At 42.8% G+C, this 24,104-nt stretch overlaps 1 protein-coding gene across 2 annotated transcripts in view; it reads right to left on the bottom strand.

Annotated features, from left to right (window-relative positions):
* The window catches only part of DTD1 (D-aminoacyl-tRNA deacylase 1), a 211,129-nt gene extending 194,296 nt beyond the window's left edge, over positions 1–16,833 (bottom strand). For both annotated transcript variants that reach the window (XR_006960194.1, XM_047068612.1), the window contains exons 1-3: positions 16,752–16,833; positions 11,967–12,057; positions 10,565–10,800 (exon numbers count right to left, since the gene is read on the bottom strand). Coding sequence is in view for 1 of the 2 variants with exons in the window: in XM_047068612.1 (XP_046924568.1) it covers positions 10,565–10,800; positions 11,967–12,057; positions 16,752–16,794 (370 nt within the window). In the remaining variant the exon portion in view is untranslated. The remainder of the gene's footprint in view (positions 1–10,564; positions 10,801–11,966; positions 12,058–16,751) is intronic.
* Between the last annotated feature and the right edge of the window lie 7,271 nt (positions 16,834–24,104).

Raw genomic sequence — 24,104 nt, 5'->3', positions numbered from 1 at the left:
TCAGTCGGTTAAGTGTCTGACTTCAGCTCAGGTCATGGTTTCACAGTTTTTGAGTTCAAGTCCCGCATCAGGCTCTGTGCTGACAGCTCTGAGCCTGGAGCCTACTTCAAAATCTGTGACTCCCTCTCTTTCTGCCCCTCCACCGCTCATGCTCTGTCTCTGTCTCTCAAAAAATAAATAAACGTTAAAAAAATTTTTTAAAAAAATGAAATCTTGCCATTTGCAATGACGTGGACTGAACTAGAGTGTATTGTATCACATGAAATAAGTACCTATGATTTCACTCATATGTGGAGTTTAAGAAACAAGCAGATGAACACATGGGAAGGGGAGGGGAAAAAAGATAGAGGATGCCTGGGTGGTTCAGTCGGTTGAGTGTCCCACTCTTGATTTCAGCTCAGGTCATGATTCCAGGGTCATGGGATTTAGCTCTGCACTGCAAGTGGAGCTTGCTTAAGATTCTCCCTCTCTCCCTCTTCTCCTCTCCCCAGCTCCAGCCCTCTCTCTCTCTAAAACTTAAAAAAAAAAAAAAATTAATATTTTATCAAAAAAGAGAGAAAGAAAAATGCAAATCAAAACCACAGTGATGCACTTCACACCCAGTAGGATGCCTATAATCATTAAAAAAAGAAAAAAAAGGAAATAACACGTGTTGGCAAAGATGCAGAGAAATCAGAACCCTCACTGCTGGTGGGAATGCAAAATGTCACTGTGGTAAACAATTTGGCAGTGCCTCACTAAACTAAACAGAATTACTGTATGATCCAGCAATTCCACGTCTGAGTATATAACCAACAAAATGGAAAGTGAGTGTTCAAACAAAAAGTTGTACACGAGTTTACAGCAGCCCTATTCACAACAGCTAAAAGGTTGGGAACAAGCTAGGTGTCCAACAATGAATGCACAGATAAACAAAACATGATATATTCATGCAATGGAATATTCTTCATGCAAAGAAATGAAGTACTGATAAATGTTACAATGTATGCATATAGACACGCACAATGTATGTTCAAAGGATGAACCTTGAATACATTATGCTAAGACAAAGAAGCCAGACACAAAAGGCTGCATATTGTATGGTTCCATTTGTACAAAACATCCAGATGAGGCAAATCCAGAGACCAAAAGCAGATTCATGGTTTCTAGGCCTAGGAGTGGGGGAGAATGGGGAGTGATTGGTTAATGGGTACAGGGTCTCCTTATTTAGGGTGATGAAAATGTTTTGAAACTAGACAGTGGTGATGGTTGCACAACACCGTGAATACACTATCACTGAACTCTATGCTTTAAAATGCTTCATTTCATGTTACGTGTATTTTACCACAATAAAAAAAATGTTAATTTTAGAAAGAATACTGAAAATAAAAAATAAGTGACTGATTTAAAGCTCAAATGACAAGCTAAACTCCAGACTGGACACAGTCAAAGAAAAATTAGTAAACTGGAGGATCCCCTCAAGGGCACAACAAAGAGAGAGAAAGCAACTGAGATACCATATCATGTACACTATTCATTTGTTTTATAGACCCTTTGTTTGCACAAAATATAAAGAGGGCCAACTAATTTATCAACATTTCTGAATTTGTAGACCCCAAATCAATACGGTTTTAAAATATTCCTATTTTATTTTATTTTTTTTTTTTAATTTTTTTTTCAACGTTTATTTATTTTTGGGACAGAGAGAGACAGAGCATGAACGGGGGAGGGGCAGAGAGAGAGGGAGACACAGAATCGGAAACAGGCTCCAGGCTCCGAGCCATCAGCCCAGAGCCCGACGCAGGGCTCGAACTCACGGACCGCGAGATCGTGACCTGGCTGAAGTCGGACACTTAACCGACTGCGCCACCCAGGCGCCCCAAAATATTCCTATTTTAAACTTCACTGCACAAGAAAAGGGGGCTGACCCCTCAATTCGCGACAAAAGTATGAAGAGGGCTCAGGAATTGAAATAAAAGGGGTAAAGGGGAATAAAGACAGGTGGGAGAAGGACCCCAGAGAGGAAGCAGCTGAATGGGACAGCAGAGCCACTGCCTGTCCTCATCACCCTGGGCCCAGGGACGCTCGTCACACAAAATAACTGAGTGCCTACAGTGTATAAGGCACTCTGCCATTATGCAGGGTACTGGACCACCACCACAATGATGACACTGGTTTTAAGGTGGCCCCAGACAGTTAGGTGGGGAAAGGAGAACTGGTAAAAGTAGGCTGTTGTTCACCTTGGAAAATCAACTAAGCCAATCAAGGAATCATGAAAAGCTAGGATTTAAAAACAAAAACGGATATGGTTTTGCCATTTGGGCAAACGGAATGTAAACTGTAGCCACAGAGATGATGCAGTTAGTCTAAGTCTGAGACCTAAAAGAGACAGGCAGAAATAAATAGGGAAGCTGGTTAGCCAATCACTGAAGAGAGTGAATGAAAAGGAAGGAGTGACAGAAAACTAACTGATTTGACCAACATCAGTCACACATATGCATCACACTTCACAAGAGCCATCGGCCTGTGTCGCCATCCACCAGTCTTGCCATTTATTTACTATTATTTTTTTAAGTTTATTTATTTACTTTGAGAGAGAGAGAGACAGAGACAGAGCACATGAGCAGGGGAGGGGCGGAAAGAGTGGGGGGTGAGAGAGAATCCAGGCAGGCTCTCTCTGCACTACCAGCACAGAGCCCGACATGGGGCTCAAAACACGAACTGCGAGATCCTGACCTGAGCCAAAGTCAAGAGCCGGATGCTTAACCGACTGAGCCACCCAGGCGCCGCTTGCCATTTATCATCAATGAAGATGTGATCCCACGTTATGATTTCCTAAATTTACATCAACAGTAATGCCTCTGGCATCACAGCCCTTGCCAAAGTATACAAAACAGGCTTCCACTGAAAGCTCACTCAGGCTGCTAACGTGCTTTATGCAGTAAAAAGAGTAGAAAATTAAACAAATCTATAAACTAAATTAAACAATAACCACAAGCAAACACTAGATGTGGGCTTCCTCCTCCTGTGCTTTCTCTTTGCATTACGAACCTTTAGGAGACCTGGACATAATGGATGCCCCACGGAGTGAACAGAGCTGAGGCAATCACAAAGCTGCTGCACTCCTGAAATGTCGTTCAACGTTTTTCTAGCCCTTTGCAGCCCACAACAGATCAGTCCCCACAGAGAATACACAGGTAGCTCTTTTTAATGTCATGGCAGCTTTGGATTTGCTCAACGAAGCCTGCAGGTGATTGCTTTCCTAGGCCCATTACAAATGTCTCAGAGTTGGAACAAGAAACAGAGATCTTGAGAGCAGAGATCTCTCTTTCCAATTATCCCATTTTGGTATAACACTTACTTTTTCCTAACTATAAAAGCAATGCATGCTCAATACTCAACTTTAGGAGCATTTAATGCCTCCTACTGAACACCACTTTCAGCGCCCATCTGAAGGATGGGGATTCCCGAGGGGCTGCTGAGGGGCACATTTGAAACCAGTTTCCTGGGTCCACTCAATCAGTCTGAGTGTCCAATAAAGCACCCTTAACCTCTGGCTCATCCTGCAGTAGAGGGCAAAAACTGATGAATGTATGCATTAGGTTTATCACCCCTAAAGCAATTACGGAAGAAGAGCCAGAGAACAGGAAAAACCCTTTGAAAGCACCAGAGTTATGAACTGTGCAGGATTAAAAATGGCCACAAACTCTGACATTCCTTCTATTGCAAGGTGGGTCTACATCCCTCTTCTGGAATCTGGATGGGTATGAGACTGCTTTGGCCAATAGCATATGGCAGAACTGATGCTGCACCCCTTTCCGGGCCTGGCCTCAGGGGGCTGGCACTTTCATCTCCTGTCTGTTGAAACACCTGCTCCTGGAGTGCTTGTAGTGGGAGAAGCCAGCTACAATGTTAGAAATCCAATCACCCTGGGGCGCCTGGATGGCTCAGTTGGTTGACTTTGGCTCAAGTCATGATCTCACGGTTCGTGAGTTCAAGCCCCCTGTACATCTCTGTGCTGACAGTGCAGAGCTTGCTTAGGATTCTCTCTCTCTCCTTCTCTCTACCCCTCCCCTGCTTGCTCACGTGCACTCTCTCTCAAAAAAAGTAAATAAACTTAAAGAAAGAAAGAAAGAAAGAAAGAAAGAAAGAAAGAAAGAAAGAAAACAAACTACCCTGTGACTACCAGGTTATGAGAAGCCCAAGTGATGGGGGGAGACCCTGGAGGATAAGATAAGGTGGGAGGAGGGGAGGAGCAAGATGCACACAGGCCATCTTAGAAGTAGATCCCCCAGCCCCAGCTAATACTAAATGGATCAGAGACAAGTGCCCAGCCAAGCCCCTCCTCAATTTCTGACCCACAAAAGGAAGACAGAATGGTTATTTTTAAGCCACTGAATTTTGGGGTGGTGTGTTATGCAGCAATAGCTAACAGGAGCAGAAGGCAAGGTAGGCAAGTTCTTGAGAAGAGGAGATGCCCTCACAAAGCCAAAGGGTCAGGGGGCCAGCCAAATGAGAGCAGAGTGGGGGTGTGCCACAGCAAAAGCAAAGGGGGTTCCAAACAGACTACACCCAAACAGGCCAAAGGTGCTGAGAATTCTGGTCATGTAGGTGTGGTGGGTCAGCCTGGTTTTCAAGGACCAACTCAAGGCCAACTGGGGCAGAGCAGGCCTCAAAGAGCCATTTGGGGTAATTATGCCACTAGCCCCTCCCTCCCAGGTGCCCAGACAAGAGACACAGGTGAAAAGGACACCCTCATTAATTGCACACACATCTATGACAGTCCCCTCTCCATCCCCTCTATCCCCACTGCTAGGACTGCCTACTCCTCTTGCCCACGCCCCTTCTATTTATCCCACCTCCCCACGGCTACCAAAAAAGCAACTGAAGGATATACAATGGCACTTTCAGCAGCCTTCCAAGAGCCACTTCTTCCATCCCCCTTCCCAAGAGCCCCAGACCTCCACTGTGACTCCGGTGGTCCTCAGGAAGTCAACTCCATAGGCCACGAAACATATGACCTAAGCTGAGCCATGCAGTCCATCCCATATTGGTTCAGAGTTGACATACAACCTACGCTGGCCCAAAGTGACCTTCAGGACTTCTGCTTGACATGAAGAGACAAAGGCTCGTTCTCCTTGGGATGGTAAGTTGTGAAGACTGCAATCATCATGGCCATCCTGCAGAAGGCCAGCCTGAAGACAAGGCTAACACACATGGGAGAAAGCAGGGCTCAGTGAATCCCAGAGAAACAGTCACAGCAATGACAGAAGGAATGCAGTGCAAGCTGAACCTGAACTCATCATACCTCTGCATTCTTCAGTCATATAGCAATAAACCCTGTTTCATTTAAGACTGGCGGGGGTCCAAGTGGGCGGGGGTCCAAATGGGAGAGTTGTGGCTGGTGAGGAAATGCCTGAAAGCACATGAGCACTGGGTGTGAGCACTGGGTGGGAGGGACAATCTTCCCTCTATTCGATCCTTAAAAAGTAAGAGAAACAATAAAATTTAAAATAAAGTTCAATCACTGAAGAGGAAGGGAGTGAAAATAAATGCTAAATCTAACTAAATCAACAGCCAACACACGAAAGCAACCTAAGTGTCTACTGATAGATGAAAGCATAAAAAAGATGTGGTCTAGGGAGGGGGGTGGGGGGGGGAGCCCGGGTGGCTCAGTTGGTTGAGCCTCTGACTCTTGATTTCAGCTCAGGTCATGATCCCAGGGTCGTGGGATCGAGCCCTGCATCAGGCTCCGTGCTGAGAGTGGAGCCTGCTCTAGATTCTCTCTCTCCCTCTGCCCCTCCCCTGCTCGTATGCTCTCTCTGAAAAAAAAAAAAAATTAAGAATAATAATAACAAAGCCATTTTAAAAAAGGATGTGATATATATACACAATAGAATACTATTCAGCCATAAGAAAAGAAGGAAATCCTGCCATTTGCAAGAACATGGATGCACATTAAGGGCTTTCAATCAGACAGAAAAAGACAAATACTATACAATCTCACTTATACACGGAGTCTAAAAAACCAAGCTCATGGATACAGAGAACAGATTGGTGGTTGCCAGAGTCAGGGGGTGGAGAGTGGGTAAAATGGATGAAGCTGGTCAAAAGGTTCAAACTTCCAATTGTAAGATAAATAAATTCTGGGATATAAGATATGGCATAATGACCAAAGTTAACAATACTGTATCACATATTTGAAAGTTGCTAGGAGAGTAGATCTTAAAAGTTCTCATCACAGGGGCGCCTGGGTGGCTGGTTAAGCATCCCCCTCTTGATCTTGGCTCAGGTCATGATCTCACAGTTCGTGAGTTCAAATCCCAAGTTGGGCTCTGTACTGACAGTACTGAGCCTGCTTGCGATTCTCTCTCCTTCTTCTCCTACTGACGCTCCCACTACCCCCCTCAAAAATAAATAAATAAACTTTGTTCTGGTTGAATTACTTATTTTTGAGAGAGAGCATGCACGTATGTGTGCAAGCGGGGGGGGGGGGGGGAGGGGGGAAGAGAGAGAAAGGGGGAGAGAGAGAGAGAGAGAAGAGAGAGAGAGAGAGAGAGAGAGAGAGAGAGAATGAATGAATGAATGAATGAATATCCCAAGCAGGTTCCACGCAGTCAATGCAGACCCCAACATAGGGCTCGATCTCACAAACCATTAGATCATGACCTGAGGGGAAATCAAATGCGACACTTAACTGACTGAGCCACCCAGGTAACCCAAATAAATAAAGTTAAAAAAAAAAAAAAAGTTCTTATCACAAGAAAAGTAAAACTGTAACTATGTGAGATGATGAACATTAACTGAACTAACATTAGTGATCATTTCACAATATACCCACATATCAAATCATCATGTGGTACAACTAAAACTAATGCTAAAACTAACATATGTCAATTGTATCTCAGTAAAACTAGAAAAAAATTTTAATTTTTTCCAAAAAACAAATTAAACTACTTTAAGTCTTAAAATTGCTGAAGTGGCCCTGAGAATCCTAAAATAAAGAAAATATAGAGGCTCCTGGGTGGCTTAGTCAGATAAGCATCCGACTTCAGCTCAGGTCATGATCTCACGGTTTGTAGGTTTGAGCCCCACATCAGGCTCTGCACTGATAGCTCAGAGCCTGGAGCCTGCTTCAGATTCTGTGTCTCACCTCTCTCTCTCCCCTCCCCCACTTGTGCTCTCTTTATTTTAAATAAAATAAACTTTAAAAGAAAAAAAAGAAATAAAATGTATTCATTAGCAATTTGTTTGTGTTCCAACATCCCTCCAGCTCTGGGGGGGGGGGGGGGGCTTTCCATACTGGAGCTGGAAGCCAAAAACTCAAAATTAACCAAAACATAGCAAGTGTGTACAACATGCTCTCTGCGTCTTGTTCCATCAAAAACCACAAAAGAGATAAAAAGCTGAAAGAACAAGAGAGACCCTACTGATATCACTGTAGTTGTTTCTGAAAGCCCGAAGGACTTGGAAATAAATTGATTAAAACTTTTTGTATAAATCACATCAATTTTTCATCAAAACGATCAGATATATCATATCCCCACAAACTTAAACTGTGACCCATTATTAAAATTATATTGTTAACAGTACACTGCTTCAGGCACTTCACAGAATTACCTGGACAAAATACACATCATTTCAAAAAGTAAAAGGCACATGGGTGCCTGGGTGGCTCAGTTGGTTAAGTGCCCAACTCTTGATTTCAGCTTAAGGTCATAATCTCACAGTTCATGAGTTCGAGCCCCACATCAGCTCCATGCTGACAGTGCAGAGCCTGCTTTGGATTCTCTCTCTCCCTGTCTTTCTGCCCTTCTCCGACTCATGCAGCGCGCATGTGCTCTCTGTCTCTCTCAAAATAAATAAGTAAACTTTATTAAAAAAGTAACAGGAAAACAAAACTAATACTACACAAAACACTCCTCTTTAAGGACTCAGGTGAATGCTCATTTGTTTTCACTTGGGCATTCCTTAACAAGCACCAGTGTTCCGCCACCTAAAATACCTTCACTTACACTCTTATGGTATTCCTTGTGCTCGTCCTTTCAAGGGACTTCAGGGTGTTCCAAAATTTGTCTGAGATTACTCAGCAATGGGATGATTCTACAAATACCAATCAGAGGAGACAATGATGACAGCATTTAATCCCCAGCTCAGCAAAGAAAAATAATTATTCAGAAGACTTGACTTAACTACTGAATTTTGGGAAGAAGTATGTCTGCAGCAAGGCCATGCAGAAGGAACCCCGTTGACACAGGGTGGGAGAAAACACTGGAGACATCCATGACCAGACTTGTGAATGGAGCTCTAAACTTGGATTATTTCCAGAAGAGGCAAATACATTCCGTTCAACCAGGACCCAAGTAAAGAGTGGGATTTAAGGCAGGGATGTCCTGATCATGGCAAAGAGACATCTTACACAAGTAAGAGGAGAAATAAGATAAAAGGAAATGCCAAAGAGGAATAGGAATATCACTCTTCTAAACGTAAGTAATCTGATGAGCTGATAATCCTCAATGTGGGGCTTTGCTACAGAGCTTCAAAATTAGGCAGTAACTTTTCTTACTTATGGCTGAAAACAGATACAATAAATAAGGGATCAGGGTTTGTTTCTTCCAGAGAAAGTCAAAGTATAGGAGATACCACAGAGTTAACTGTTAACAACTCTTAGATGTCTATAAAAGGGTATGATGGCAGCAAAAGAAATTGTAATTAGATATTGAGACATTCTTAGGAAAGTCTCACACTGAGATGTATTACCAAAGGAGGCTAAACATTCTAATAACTGAAGGAAAAGACAAAACATGATGGTATTAAATGCAATCTGCCCTCCAGAAACCTGAAAACAGACTAGAAATGAATGGTCCCCTTTTTAAAAAGACACATAATTTCAGATTCATAATTCTCCCGTAAACCAAGACCACTAGAGCAAGGCATTTTCTAGACTAAATCTCAAACTAGGTTGGCATTCCTTCCAATAAACAGTTAAGTAAAGACCTAAACCTTCACTATCCAATATGACAGCCATTACACACACACAGCTATTGGGTATTTGAAATGTGGCTGGTCCAAATTTAGATGGGCTATATGTATAAACTACACACCAGATTTAGATGACTTCAGCACAAAAAAAAGAATGAAAATTATCTCAATAACTTTTTATATTGATTAAAAGGTGAAATCATACTATTTTGGATATACTGAGTTAAATAAAATATACTTTTAAAATTAATTTCAGGGACGCCTGGGTGGTTCAGTCAGTTAAGCATCTGACTCTTGACATCAACTCAGGTCATGATCTCCCGGTTCATAATTTCAAGTCCCACATTGGACTCTGTGCTGACAAGTGTGGAGCCTGCTTGGGATTCTCTTCTTCTCTCTCTGCCCCTTCCCTGCTCGTGTTCTTTCTCTCTCTCTTTCTCTCTCTCTCTCTCTCTCTCTCTCTCTCTCTCTCTCTCAAAATAATAAGCTTTTAAATAAATAAGTAAATAAAACTAAATAAAATTAATTTCACTTGTTTCTTTTTACTTTCTTTTAATATGGCTACTAGAAATTTAACGTTTATTTATTTTTGGGACAGAGAGAGACAGAGCATGAACGGGGGAGGGGCAGAGAGAGAGGGAGACACAGAATCGGAAACAGGCTCCAGGCTCTGAGCCATCAGCCCAGAGCCTGACGCGGGGCTCGAACTCCCGGACCGCGAGATCGTGACCTGGCTGAAGTCGGACACTTAACCGACTGCGCCACCCAGGCGCCCCTAGAAATTTAAAATGACACATGGCTATAGGGCGCCTGGGTGGCTCAGTCAGTTAATCATCTGACTTCGGCTCAGGTCATGATCTCACAGTTCATGGATTTGAGCCCCACACGGGGCTCTATGCTGACAGCTCAGAGTCTGGAGCCTGCTTCAGATTCTGTGTCTCTGTCTCTCCCTGCTTCTCCCTCACTCATGCTCTTTCTCTTTCTCTCTCTCTCTCTCTCTCTCAAAAATAAGTAATTAAAAAAATTTTTAAATAAAATGCCACTTGACTCACATTTGTACCTGCATTGTCTTCTCTGTCAGACATCATAAGCAAGCAAAATTAAACACCACTATATCAAACACACTTCTGGGATGCTAAATATTTCAAATGTGAACAGAAGAATGAAAAAGGGTGGGGTGCCTGGGTGACTCAGCTGGTGAAGTATTGCCTCTTGATTTTGGCTCAGGTCATGATCTTGCGGTTTGTGGAATCACGTCCCTAATGGGGCTCTGCACTGACAGCAAGGAGCCTGCTTGGAATTCTCTCTCTCCCTCTCTCTGCCCCTCCCTCACACATGCAGGCACTCACAGTCTCTCTCTCCCAAAATAAATAAATAAACATTAAAAAAATAAAGAAAGAATGAAAAAGAGTAAACAGTATCCGTGGCATTCAGAGAACTCCTACCACAACAGCAGTAGCAGCAGCCACTAGGTTGTTTTAAGTGACAAGCACAAACAACAAACTTTCTGGAAAAAGAGATGCCATAATCGCAGATTCTCTTTTCGACCTGCCTGGAAGTGTGCCAGAGACTCTCCTCTTGGGCGGCTCACCCTTCTGCCTACCTTTGATGAGCTCCGGCCTGTAGGTCTTGCGCAGCTGCTCCAGGAAGCTGTTGTAGAAGCTTTCTGCCTGCTCTGTGGGCATTGCCAGGTGAAAGTCAGGCTTGTTCCCCTTGAGCACGCACTGGAGGGTGAACTGGCTGATGCACAGCACCTCATACTGTTTGTCCATCACACTCTTCGACCAGTGTTTCCCACTCTCATCCTCAAACACACGCAGGTTTAAAATCTTTCTGACCCTAAGCAGGAAAACAGTGGTTAGAGAAACCTGAAGAATCATAAGCCCCCAACACACTCCATACCCCCAAAGTGTCACCTGTTGAAAAAGAACATAACGACAAACTCCTCTACCTCAGTAAAAAGAGCACCAGCTTCCAAGTCAGGTAGCCTAGATGATTCTTTTTTTTTTTTTTAATTTTTTTCTAATGTTTATTTATTTTCGAGAGATAGAGCATGAGCAGGGGAGGGGCACAGAGAAAGAGAGACACAGAATCCGAAACAGGCTCCAGGCTCTGAGCTGTCAGCACAGAGCCTGACATGGGGCTTGAACCCATCAATGGCGAGATCATGACCTGAGCCGAAGTCAAACACTTAACCGACTGAGCCACCCAGGCGCCCCACGTAGCATAGATTCTAATTTGAATTCAGGCTTTTTGCTAAATACATGTTCATGATCTTAGGCAAGTCAGTGAATTATCAGAGCTCCAGATCCTATGTGTACGATGAACAACTGGACAGTTTTTAAATGGATAAATGGTGCCCAGATCATATTGCTCAAACTGGAAACAGAAATCATTCATAAGAAAACAAGTTCCGTTTTGCATTAAGAGAATGGTTCATGGATATAGCAGCAAATAGGGACCAAGGCTGTTGGGTTCAGCTCTGCTGCTGACTTGGTGGGTATCATCTGACAAATTACTCTTCCTTGGCCCCCTCATCTGAAACACAGAGATAACCACATTACATCAAACAGGACAGACAAAAAAAGTAACAGGGGCTCACTTCACAGCAACAAAATATCATGGAAGTTCCCAGTGTATGTATATACATAATTCAGATAGCTAGGCAGGTAGAAATACAGAGCTACAGATATATCCAGTACATATCCCATTCAAACAGAAATGACTTAGAAATCCGCCTCTTGGGGCGCCTGGGTGGCGCAGTCGGTTAAGCGTCCGACTTCAGCCAGGTCACGATCTCGCGGTCCGGGAGTTCGAGCCCCGTGTCGGGCTCTGGGCTGATGGCTCGGAGCCTGGAGCCTGTTTCCGATTCTTTGTCTCCCTCTCTCTCTGCCCCTCCCCCGTTCATGCTCTGTCTCTCTCTGTCCCAAAAATAAATAAACATTGAAAAAAAAATTTAAAAAAAAAAAAAAAAAAAAAAAAAAAAAAAGAAATCCGCCTCTTACATGTGCTCCAGTTCCTTCTGTGTATCTTCCAGAGAAATACCCAGCAACACACAGATTCCCCGTCCAATTGCACTTATTTGCTCTCCTCCAACTAGAAAGGAAACAAAAGAGGAAAGAAACTCAGAACCAAACAGGTGCCATGATGAACTTTTAAGTAACCACAAGAATGTTTAAACATCACACATACTTCTTAGAACTTCTTTGGTAAAGTCAGTGGGTATTGAAAAATGAGTTTCATAAATGCAGTAAGACTATCAAGATTTAGGTCCTTTCTGATTTTATATCTGGAATGAACGAGCTGTTAACAACCATTAAGCTAACTTTTAGGGCCACATTTTCTTCTGTGTTACCTTGGGCAGGATACCTCAAACTTTCCATGATAGAGTTTGCCTATCTGTAAAAACACAAGAGTTTTCCTCCCCAGGGAATCCAGCCCAGCTGCACTAATTCTCTGAAAGGAGATGCTTGCTTTTCTTCAGAATTAGCAAATATGGGACATAATATACAGATAGTACAAAATAATAAACATTTATGTCAGAAAAAGAATTTTTCTACTTACTGCAAGAAGATAAATATATACAAAAACCATAGTTTAAAAGTTAAGCTTCAAGTCAGCAAACTTCTATTATGTCCTAGTTTAGTACTCAAGTTTGTATTCTAAGCCAATGACCTCCAAATCCCTTTCAATCATGTACCTCATCCACAAAAAAACAAATCTCTAAACATATATTCCAAACATTTGTGTATGTATTTATAGTCAAATGCATAGCTCTACCACCATTAGGCAGTATCTCAGTGCTGGTTCAGTTCTTAGGCTAAGATCCATCATTGTTACAGTGAACCTAAATCCATATTTCAAATGTTAATCTTCATAACTGTCCATATTTTTGGCCAACTTTTTGCCAAATCTCATCATGTTACTGACATCTTGTTATTTTACCATCTATTAACCTAACATTCCAATCGGGAGAAGGGTCAACTCTGCCATTTTCTTGTTTGCGTCTGCTAGATAATAATATCTATAAATATATCTGAAAAGGCATCATAGACTGTAACATGTTATAATATCCAGCAAGTTAAGGAAAGAATGAGAAACCGCCCCCCCCTTCCTTCACCCTGACAAGGGATCACCTGCTATGCAGACCCCAGGGAAGCATCAGCATCAACCCATTCCAAACCAAGTATCAGTAAAGCTTAATTTCTCTTCTTTTTATGCTAAAAAAAATTTTCTTCTGTGCTACTTTTCTTACAATGGACTATGAATGATTTACCGTCCTTTGAGCCAATGACTCAGAAGCTGAAACAGGAAAAATCTACCTGAAATAAGCAGTAAACAACTGGGGTGGCTGGCTTGTTGCTTTAGAACACAATCAAGCTTTATTTGTGCTTTAAATAAATCAGTATTATTTTCTTACAATATCAAAATATTTTTCAAATTTTCCCCATAGTATGTTTTAAAAGCTTAAAAAGAATGGTTATTGAGTTATATCCACCATTAAACTAATGCATACACAACATAGAAAATTTGGAAAATATAAGAAACAGGAAGGACAAAAGAACACCCAAAGACAAGCACTTCAATATTTCAATAATTTCCCTTTGATATTTTCTCTATTCATACGTTTTACTTTATATTTGTTTTCAATTACTGCAATAACATACATAAATTTTTGTGTTCCACCTTTTCTCTTAACATTGCATAAGGATTTTTTCACGTTATAAGATTTTCCTAAACATCTTTTTTTTTTTTTAATTTTTTTTTCAACGTTTATTTATTTTTGGGACAGGGAGAGACAGAGCATGAACAGGGGACGGGCAGAGAGAGAGGGAGACACAGAATTGGAAACAGGCTCCAGGCTCTGAGCCATCAGCCCAGAGCGTGACGCGGGGCTCGAACTCACGGACCGCGAGATCGCGACCTGGCTGAAGTCGGACGCTTAACCGACTGCGCCACCCAGGCGCCCCTCCTAAACATCTTTTAATAGTTGCATCCCATCAAGTCGAACAGTTGCATTCCATCCAATGGACCAACTAACCATCTCATTTGGCTGGATATATGGCTTGTTTCAAAATTCTCACTTCAATAAATAACACTGTGGTGAAAATCTTTGAATACTAGATTTTACATTTTACAATTTAAAGCAGTTTTAGGTTCACAACAAAATTGAGCAAAGGTATACAGATTCCCCTATACTCACTGCCCCCATAATGCATAGCTTCCCCATTGTCAACATCCCCCACGGAAGGGGAACATTCCTTACAATTGATGAACCTGCACTGGCACAACATTATCATTCAAAGTCCATAGTTTACATTAGGGTTCACTCTTGATGTGATATTCTATAGATTTGTTGGACAAATATATAATGACATGTATCCACCTTACATTATCATAGAGTAGTTTCACTGCCCTCTAAGAATGCTCCATGCTCTGCTATTCATTCCTCTAAATCTTTTCCTATAATTAGGATTCTCTTCTTAGAATAGATTCTCAAAAGCAGAATCAGTATAAAGTGATTCAAATCACTATCTGAGGAGTTTCAACATTTTTATAATGTATTGTTTTAATAAGAAACAAATTATGCCCCAAAGCCTGTATATGACACAGTTAGCTGCTCTCTTATGCTAGAGTAGTTTTGCTCCCCACCTCCAGCGACAAGTAGAAGAACCAGAAGATTCAAAAGGATCTTTTATTATACGCAAATGGATTTTCAAGGGAAAAAAACTTGAGAATCGCCATTTTAGGCAACAGATCACAGGACTAGAAAAGACCTGAGATCTTTGGTCAATTTCCCATGTATACTGGCATCACCTCTGACCACTTCTTTGAGAAGAATTCACCTCTTCCCAACATGATTCTATTCAAATTTTAGCTGCTGAAGCTGAGGAATGGGACATGGTTACCACACTTTGCTGCCTGTGTAACCAAACAAATACATTTGAAGTGTTCCATAATAAAGCTTTTAAAATTAGATTATCACAATAACCATGCTAAGGCATCAAAATGTGCTTGACCAATCTCATTAAGTGAGCCTGCCATATAATAAAATATGAATCCTAACACTGTAGTCTGTCCCAACCATAAAATCAGAAGTGACATTTTAGAACCCCTGAAATAAAATGTACAACCACATTTCAGTGAAGCCAGTCACATTCTAAAGGAATCAGAAAATGTCTTTCCATTACAATTGAACTAGAAGGCCTGCCTACCTTGAAGGTCCCTCCAGCACTGAGAAAGAATTCCACTTTATTCAAAACCTTCCCACAATTAATACCTGTATCTTTTTTTAATACCCTTAACTTGTTTAACAGGCAGGTTTGTTGGTTTTTAACAAGAGCATACAATTTAAATTGTAAATTAAAATCAAACAATTTAGCAAATCTCACAAAACACATGTTTTCAATATTCCAGATCAGCAGAATGAAGAGTTCAAGTAAGAGAAGATTAAAATTCTCCAAACTTCACTCATTGGTGATGACCATATGGAGTAGAATGTAAAATTTTGCTCAAAGAGGCAAAAAATCTTCTCATCTACTAATTTTCCCAGTTTCCGTGAATTTAAATATTAACTGAAATACCAAAAAACCTTCGTTTTAAAATCCCATAAATCCCAATGCTATTCTGCTCCTTGCTATTTCAGGACCATATTCAAAACGAGTTAACAGAACAACTTAGAAATCACTAGGCAGGGTTGAAAAGTAGACCCTCTGATGTAAATATATGGTTTTCCTGGGTTTGGTTGTTTCTTTACGGGATTCTGTTGCTTCGTTTTTTTTTAGATTTATACTTTTATGGACATAAGAACATGTACTTCGTGTAGACTCGGCTGGAAGAAAAGTCTATCTGGAAATACTTGGACTGAGACAATACTATAATTCTGCAAAAACAAAACAAAACAAACCGAAGTCTAGAAGACAATCTAAAATTAGTCATTAATTTTTTTTAACATCTTTTTAACTGGGTTTGTTTTTAAAACGACTACCTTATATACATTAATCATCTGCACCCCTGATGTTCAAACTAGACTACAGTAGATCCAGCGATGACTAATGGTCGGGTGGCTTGGTCCACAAGAAACTGGTGGCAAAGAGAAACATTTCATCCAAGATTCTTTAGATTCTGACCCCATCCCTGCAGGGTTAGGCGAGTGAGAGGTGTCCTCACGCGGGGTACATTCTGTCTCATGGGGGCGCTGGTCACGTGTACGTAACTGTCACAACTCAACCGTAAGAACAACTCTTCATATCTGTGCATTTTATTGGCAGTCAAGCTCCATAAACATTGGGACATTTAGACAATGGGCAAAAATAGGAAATTTAAAATAGAACATTATAAAGGGGAGGGGGAGGGGGTCCTTGCTCCGGAAATGCTGCCTACGTGTTGTTTGTGCAACGTTCCACCGAAGAACGCGCCGCGGGGATGCTCAGAGATTCTGCCACCCGGTAGTCAGGCCCAAAACAAACAAACAAACAAAACAAAAACAAAAAACAAAACAAACAAAAAACGGTAATAATAAGGCGCGTTTAGTGTGAACCCAAAACGGAGCCCTGCAGCCAGGGCCGCGCCGGGGCCCGCCGGGCACGTGGACGGCTCTGCAGCCGCGGCGACGCCCGGAGCCGGCCCGGGGACTTGGGGCTGCGGGGGCCGAGCTCGCCAGGGCCGTTGGCGGCTGGAAGGGCCCCGGGGACGGCGCGGGGGAACCCTCGCGGGGGCGGCCGGGGACAGCCGGGAGCGGGGTCAGGGGTGGCTCCTCCCGGGCCCGGCCCCGGCCCCGCCCGACTGACCTGTGACGCTGGCCCGGGTGACGCGCTGCACCACGGCTTTCATGGCGGCGGTTGGGGCGAGTGGGGCGGCGCCGCGCTCCTTCCGGCCTCGCGACTCTGCGGGCGGCTCAGTGGCCGGCGCCCTCTGGGGGTGACACCAGGAAGCGCGCCGGACGGCCCAGTCAGACCCGGTTGGCGGCGGCCCTCCTACGTCGGCCACGCCCACCTACAGGTTGGCCTCCCCTGCATAGGTCACGCCCACCTGGTGATAGGCCCCGCCCCTCCCTCAGTCCCGCCCAGGCCACAGGTGGGCCCAGCTCGGACCCTGGGACCCAGAAACCCGCGCCCAGCTGTCACCCCCTACCCAGACTCAGTTGTGCCCAAATCGCAGTTTCTGCACCAGATGTTTCTCACATCTCCGACCTAAGAGCCAATCATCCCTAAATCCCAGCTTTGTCCTGAATCCTAATCCCGTGTTCCTCCTTCCACCCTTCCGTCCAGATGTTCCCAAATTCCTTTTCTTTTGTTTTCCTGCCTCAGTGCTTCTCAGAAACCAGACAGAACAGAATCTGCTGCCTAAAATAGCCATTTAATGTGGAGAAACGGGAACCCTCTTGCACTGTTGGTGGGAATGCAAATTGGTGCAGCCGCTCTGGAAAGCAGTGTGGAGGTTCCTCAGAAAATTAAAAATAGACCTACCCTATGACCCAGCAATAGCACTGCTAGGAATTTACCCAAGGGATACAGGAGTACTGATGCATAGGGGCACTTGTACCCCAATGTTCATAGCAGCACTCTCAACAATAGCCAAATTATGGAAAGAGCCTAAATGTCCATCAACTGATGAATGGATAAAGAAATTGTGGTTTATATACACAATGGAATACTACGTGGCAATGAGAAAAAATGAAATATGGCCTTTTGTAGCAACGTGGATGGAACTGGAGAGTGTGATGCTAAGTGAAATAAGCCATACAGAGAAAGACAGATACCATATGGTTTCACTCTTATGTGGATCCTGAGAAACTTAACAGGAACCCATGGGGGAGGGGAAGGAAAAAAAAAAAAGAGGTTAGAGTGGGAGAGAGCCAAAGCATAAGAGACTGTTAAAAACTGAGAACAAACTGAGGGTTGATGGGGGGTGGGATGGAGGGGCGGGTGGGTGATGGGTATTGAGGAGGGCACCTGTTGGGATGAGCACTGGATGTTGTATGGAAACCAATTTGTCAATAAACTTCATATATAAAAAAAATAATAATAATAAAAAATAAAAATAAAATAGCCATTTAACTACAGTATGTAAGTATTCATTCGACTTAACCATACCATGGTAGTGCGGAGATACATGATCCTGTAATTCTCGTTTCTCTAATACTAATACTTGGCAGCTCCCCCATCCAGGGTTGTTAGAGGAGGTTTAAATAAAATAGACTGTGTAAAAATGATTTGAAAGCCGCAAAGGACTGTACAAGTATTACCCTAACAAATTATTATCACTGATAAAAATAAAGCCCCTTTCCATGTGCCTTCTAGTATTACTGGGTATTAAGAACAGGCTATCCCGGGGCGCCTGGGTGGCGCAGTCGGTTAAGCGTCCGACTTCAGCCAGGTCACGATCTCGCGGTCCGTGAGTTCGAGCCCCGCCTCAGGCTCTGGGCTGATGGCTCGGAGCCTGGAGCCTGTTTCCGATTCTGTGTCTCCCTCTCTCTCTGCCCCTCCCCCGTTCATGCTCTGTCTCTCTCTGTCCCAAAAATAAATAAAAACGTTGACAAGAAAAAAAAGAACAGGCTATCCCAAAATAAGGCACGTTGGCATATTGAATACTTTAATGGAGCTTGAGAAAGAGGCAGAAGCAGGAAAGTCACTCTGACCTTCCCCCCACCCTTCTATCCTAAAACAGGCCATAAACCCATGGGTGAGAGGTGCACTCTTATCTTCAAAGACAAAGGGATGGCAAGAACAAACAGGCCTTTCAAAGTTTCCTCCAGTTTGCTATGCTTACCTCATACTCCTTGGCCTGTCATATTCCTCCATGATGTCCACTCTCCATCAAAAATAGCGGGAAAGGGGTGCCTGGGTGCCTCAGTCGGTTGGGTGTCTGACTTTGGCTCAGGTCATGATCTCACCGTTCATGGATTCCAGACCTGTGCTTGAAGAGCATTCGTTGGCCTCTGTGCTGACAGCTCAGAGCCTGGAGCCTACTTTGGATTCTGTGTCTCCCTCTCTCTCTGCCCCTCCCCTGCTCAGACTCTGTCTCTCTCTCTCTCAAAAAAAAGTAAACATCTTTAAAAAATGTTTAATAAAATAATAAAAAATAAATAGCATAAGAATACACAGGTCTAACTGTTTCTTCGGGTCTTCGTTTTCTTATGAAGGCCACTCTGTCATGTAAAATTTAAATAACTATTTGTATTTTTCTCTTTCAAAATAAATAAACTCAAAATTTTTTTTAAAACTTGAAAGGGGTCTTGAGGTAAAATGTTCAAGCTCTGCTGATTTAATGTAAACAAATTTCAGATTTTAAGTTTTTCTCACTCCCAGGGTCTCTGGCTGGGTCTGACAATTAAACTGACAAAGATTAACTGGAGAACCAGTGCGTTGGAGGGGGCTGGACAAAGGATCCGAAGAGGGCTCTCAGCTGAGGGCTCAAACTTACAAACTATCAGAGCTGAATCAGTTAAGCAACCAACTGAGCCACCCAGGTGCCCCATATTTTTAATTTTTTTTAAGAAACTCTGCCCCCAATGACTCCAAGAGTCACATGTTCTACCGACTGAGCCAGCCAGGCACAACCATGTCAAGACCCCTTTACATTACTAAAAACTATGGAACACCCCAAACAGCTTTTGCTTATCTAGCTTATATCCAAGGAGATTTACTACATTAGAAATTACAACTAAGAAAAATTGTTAAATATTGATTTCTATAACATTTACAAACAACACTAATAAGGGGCACCTGGGTGGCTCAGTTGGTTAAGCATCCAACTCTTGATATCAGCTCAGGTCATAATCTCACAGTCATGCTGGGCATGGAGTCTGCTTAAGATTCTCTCTCTCCCTGAAAAACAAATAATCCAGTGAAGAAATGGGCAGAAGACATAGACATTTCTCTAAAGAAGACACCCACATGGCCAACAGGCACATGAAAAGTTGTTCAACGACACTCCTCATCAGGGAAATACAAATCAAAACCACACTGAGATACCACCTCGTGCCAGTCAGAGTGGCTAAAATGAACAAATCAGGAGACTATAGACGCTGGAGAGGATATGGAGAAACGGGAACCCTCTTGCACTTTTGGTGGGAATGCAAACTGGTGCAGCTGCTCTGGAAAACAGTGTGGAGGTGCCTCAAAAAATTAAAAATACATCTACCCTATGACCCAGCAATAGCACTGCTAGGAATTTACCCAAGGGATACGGGAGTGCTGATGCATAGGGGCACTTGTACCCCAATGTTTATAGCAGCACTTTCAACAATAGCCAAATTATGGAAAGAGCCTAAATGTCCATCAACTGAGGAATGGATAAAGAAAATGTGGCTTATATATACAATGGAATACTACGTGGCAATGAGAAAGAATGAAATATGGCCTTTTGTAGCAACGTGGATGGAACTGCAGAGTGTTATGCTAAGTGAAATAAGTCACACAGAGAAAGACAGATACCATATGTTTTCACTCTTATGTGGATCCTGAGAAACTTAACAGAAGACCATGGGGGGAGGGGAAGGGAAGGAAAAAAAAAAAGGGAGGGAGGGAGCCAAACCATAAGAGACTCTTAAAAATTGAAAATAAAGTGAGGGTTGATGGGGGGTGGGTGGTGGGCATTGAGGAGGGCACCTGTTGGGATGAGCACTGGGTGTTGTATGGAAACCAATTTGACAATAAATTTCATATTAAAACATTTTTTTTTCTTGTTAAGTAATCTCTACACCCAACGTGGGGCTCGAGCTCACAACCCTGAGATTTGCACATGCTACCAACTGAGCCAGCTAGACATCCCTTGTTTTGTTGTTCTACCATTCTTTAGGAGTTGTCTTTATCCGAATGGTCTAGTCAGATGGCTCAGGCCCACCTTCCTGCTCCTCCAGTGGGAGGGGCCTCAGGAAGAGGAGCCCATGCCCAGGAAATGGCTCATCACTCACTCACACCCTCTTACTGATGTGGCCCCACTTTCCTTTCAAAGAGGCAATAGACTTTGACAAATACTCCTGTGGAAGAAAAAGTCAACAGTCTCTGCCACAAATTCCAAATAGGAGTACTTTTCTGAAGACACTGTGTTAATGAACTGTCCATTTCCAGCCATTTTAAATGGAAGATGTTATTAACCTGATATAAATTGGAGACAAAGAAGTAACTGTTCATCCCAGAACCTGTGAGTTGTGCATAGAATAATTACTTTTACATTCCCTCCAGGGTGGTGACTATGGTAGGTACTCTATGGACATGACCTGAATAGGTGAATGAACAAATGAAGAAAGAATAAGTGAAAAATGAACTAGACAGCTTCTGCTTCTGAGTTAGTTGTGCTATGGGAGATATTTTTTGTGTATAGTAATATCTGGATATGACATATTTTAGCACTAGAAATACACGTAATACTAAAAATTCCCTTTGCACCTTCATCCTTTCTCTGATGATACAGGATGCTGCTCTGTCCCAAATCATCAACCACCATTCTATTAGATAACATGTAATATAGCCAATGGATAAAATATGTGGTCAAATTGCTAATTATCTTAAATTCACTGAACTTTTTTTTCAAGTAGGCTTCACACCCAACATAGGGCTCAATGCTGGGCTCAAACTCATGACCCTGAGATCAAGACCTGAGCTGAGATCAAGAGACACTTAGCTGAATGAGCCACCCAGGTGCTCCTGAACTTCCATTTCTAATAGAACCCTGATGGGGGAGGGAAGGGGCACCTGGTTGATTCAGTCAGTTAAGCATCTGACTTTCAGCTTAGGTCATGATCTCACGGTTTGTGGGTTCAAGCCCCACATCAGGCTCTGTGCTGACGGCTCAGAGCCTGGAGCCTGCTCAGATTCTGTGTCTCCCCCTCTTTCTGCTCCTCCCCCACTTGCACTCTGTGTGTGTGTCTCTCTCTCAAAAACAAATAAACATTAAAAAAATAAATTTAGAACCCTGGGTAGTTTTTCATTTGTGATCTGGCTCTCACAACAGCATAAAACATTCCGGTAACTTGAACTTTCTGGCATTTGGATTCTAGAAAAATAAGAAGTTTTCAGTGTTTCTTTTCAAAGCTTATAGTCAATAGCTCCCTCTCTGCTTTATGAGAGGAGGTTGGTATGATGCGAAAAGCTTAAGCTTTGGTGCCAGAAAACCCTTGCTTTCTGTCCCAGCTCTATGCATTTCTGTGTGACCTTAGGAAATATGGTTTAACCTCATTTGGCCTCAGTCTTCTTATCTGTAAAGTGAGGATAATATCTTATCTGGATTGTGGTGAGGAGTAAACATAATACAGGAGATCTCAAAAAATGATCTTGAAGCAAATAACCTAAGCATATTTTTACAGTTACATATATCCATCATATCTGTCTGGGCCAAATCTGTCGTTTTGGAAATGATGATAGATCATGTAATTCATCTTAAAAACTCTAATTCAGTGCTTAAGATTCTCTGTGTTCCTCTGCCTCTCTCCCCATCTTGCGTTCTCGCTCTCTCAAAAAAAAAAAAAAAAGTTTGAATAAAAGTCTAATTCAGGGTAAAGCAGAGCTCCCCTGAGTGTTTAAAGCCCAACACTCTGCATGCTAGAGCACTCTGGAGCACAGTGTCCCCCCAAAAGCTTATTTTTCAGCCCCAGTCGGTGGATCTCGATGGCTTAGGAGAACCTTAACTGTTGCTTCTTTGACTTCTGCCACTTAGATATATTTCTGGTTCCATCAGTACACAATTGGGTATGATTTTCTTCTCTGAAAATAGACAAAGGTCAGGAGAGTCTCATGTTCATTTTGACATATGCTGAATCTGTGACAGAAAAAATACATAAACATGGCAAGATAGCCCTCTGATACGCTATCACCAGAAAGACCCTGTTAGAAATAAGCCCATCAACCCAATCAAAGGAGAGACACGGGGACTCAGAGCATGGTGAAGTGAGGCTTTAATCAACATTCTTGTAAGAGCAGGTGTCTGATGGACAGGCACACTCCGGGCAGTTACAACAGACAATTTATCTCCTAGCATGCAAGTCCCTCCCCTGGTTCCTTATTGGCTGAGTACTACAGAGGTTACAGCCTTACCCAGATGTTGCTTATGCGCATGTAAGGCAAAAAGTAGTCCGACTGCAACAAATGTACATTCCCTGAGGTGATGTAGAGACTTTCAGTCCCTCCTCCCTTTGTTCTTTGGCGCATGCTCATTGCAAAGCCAGCAAAAATAAGCCCACAAAAGGGAGACGGGAAGAAGAACCTGGAAGTGAAGTGTCTAAAGGTTTGGGACTCCATTGGGGGGGGGGGGGGCGGTTGTACATATTTCCAATAGGTTGTAAACCTATTATTAATTAGACAGCATAGCTTTTATTTGGTATTTCTGAAAATGAATCATCTCCCTTACATCTCAGCCCTGCCTATCTGATCCCTTCCACAAAATCCTCTCAAATTACTTCCTTACCTTGGATGTGACCCTCAACTCACCTGTGGTGTTTGGTGAGGCAGCAATTACCAGGCAGGGCTGGAAACTGAGCCCCTGAGTCCTGACACTGCCAATGACTGAGTGCTGTCAGGATGCTGTAAAGAAAAATTATCCTAAACTTGGAGTATCAGGCGAAAAGAAGGTAGCAAGTACTTTTTAAATTTTTTTTTTAATGTTTATTTATTTTCAAGAGAGAAGGAGACAGAGTGCGAGCAGGGAAGGAGCAGAGAGAGAGGGAGACAGAGATTCCAAAGTGGGCTCCAGGCTCTGAGCTGTCAGCAGAGAGCCCAACGCAGGGTTCCAACTCATGAACGGTGAGATCATGACCTGAGCCGAAGTCACTCGACTGAGCCACCCAGGTGCCCCTAGCAAGTGCTTTTAATGTGTTTAATAATCTGTGATATGGTGATTTATAATAAGAAATATATATTTGGTCTTCTTTTATTCCTGGTACAGAGCTCCTAAAATCCTTGGAATTTCCTAAGTGATGACAGTGATAAATGTGTCTTTTGTTACATTAATGACGTGATTTTTGGACTCCACCTAAAGATGAGGCCTGGTTGTCAGGAGATCCAATCATGTGATTACAGGGTTAGAACTTTTAGTCTCACCCCCAACCTCTGGGGAGAGTAAAGGGGCTGGAGATATGGTTCCATTGACAATGGCCCAGGATTTAATCAGTCATGCCTATGTAATGAAGCCTCCATAAAACCCTA

The sequence above is a fragment of the Lynx rufus genome, unplaced genomic scaffold (genome assembly GCF_022079265.1).
Source record: "Lynx rufus isolate CCGP_SWC_20201006 ecotype Redwood Valley unplaced genomic scaffold, mLynRuf1.p SCAF_8, whole genome shotgun sequence".
Lineage (NCBI taxonomy): Eukaryota > Metazoa > Chordata > Mammalia > Carnivora > Felidae > Lynx > Lynx rufus.
The sequence above is the reverse complement of the archived record's forward strand: the minus strand, read 5'-3'. Positions and strand labels throughout refer to the sequence as shown.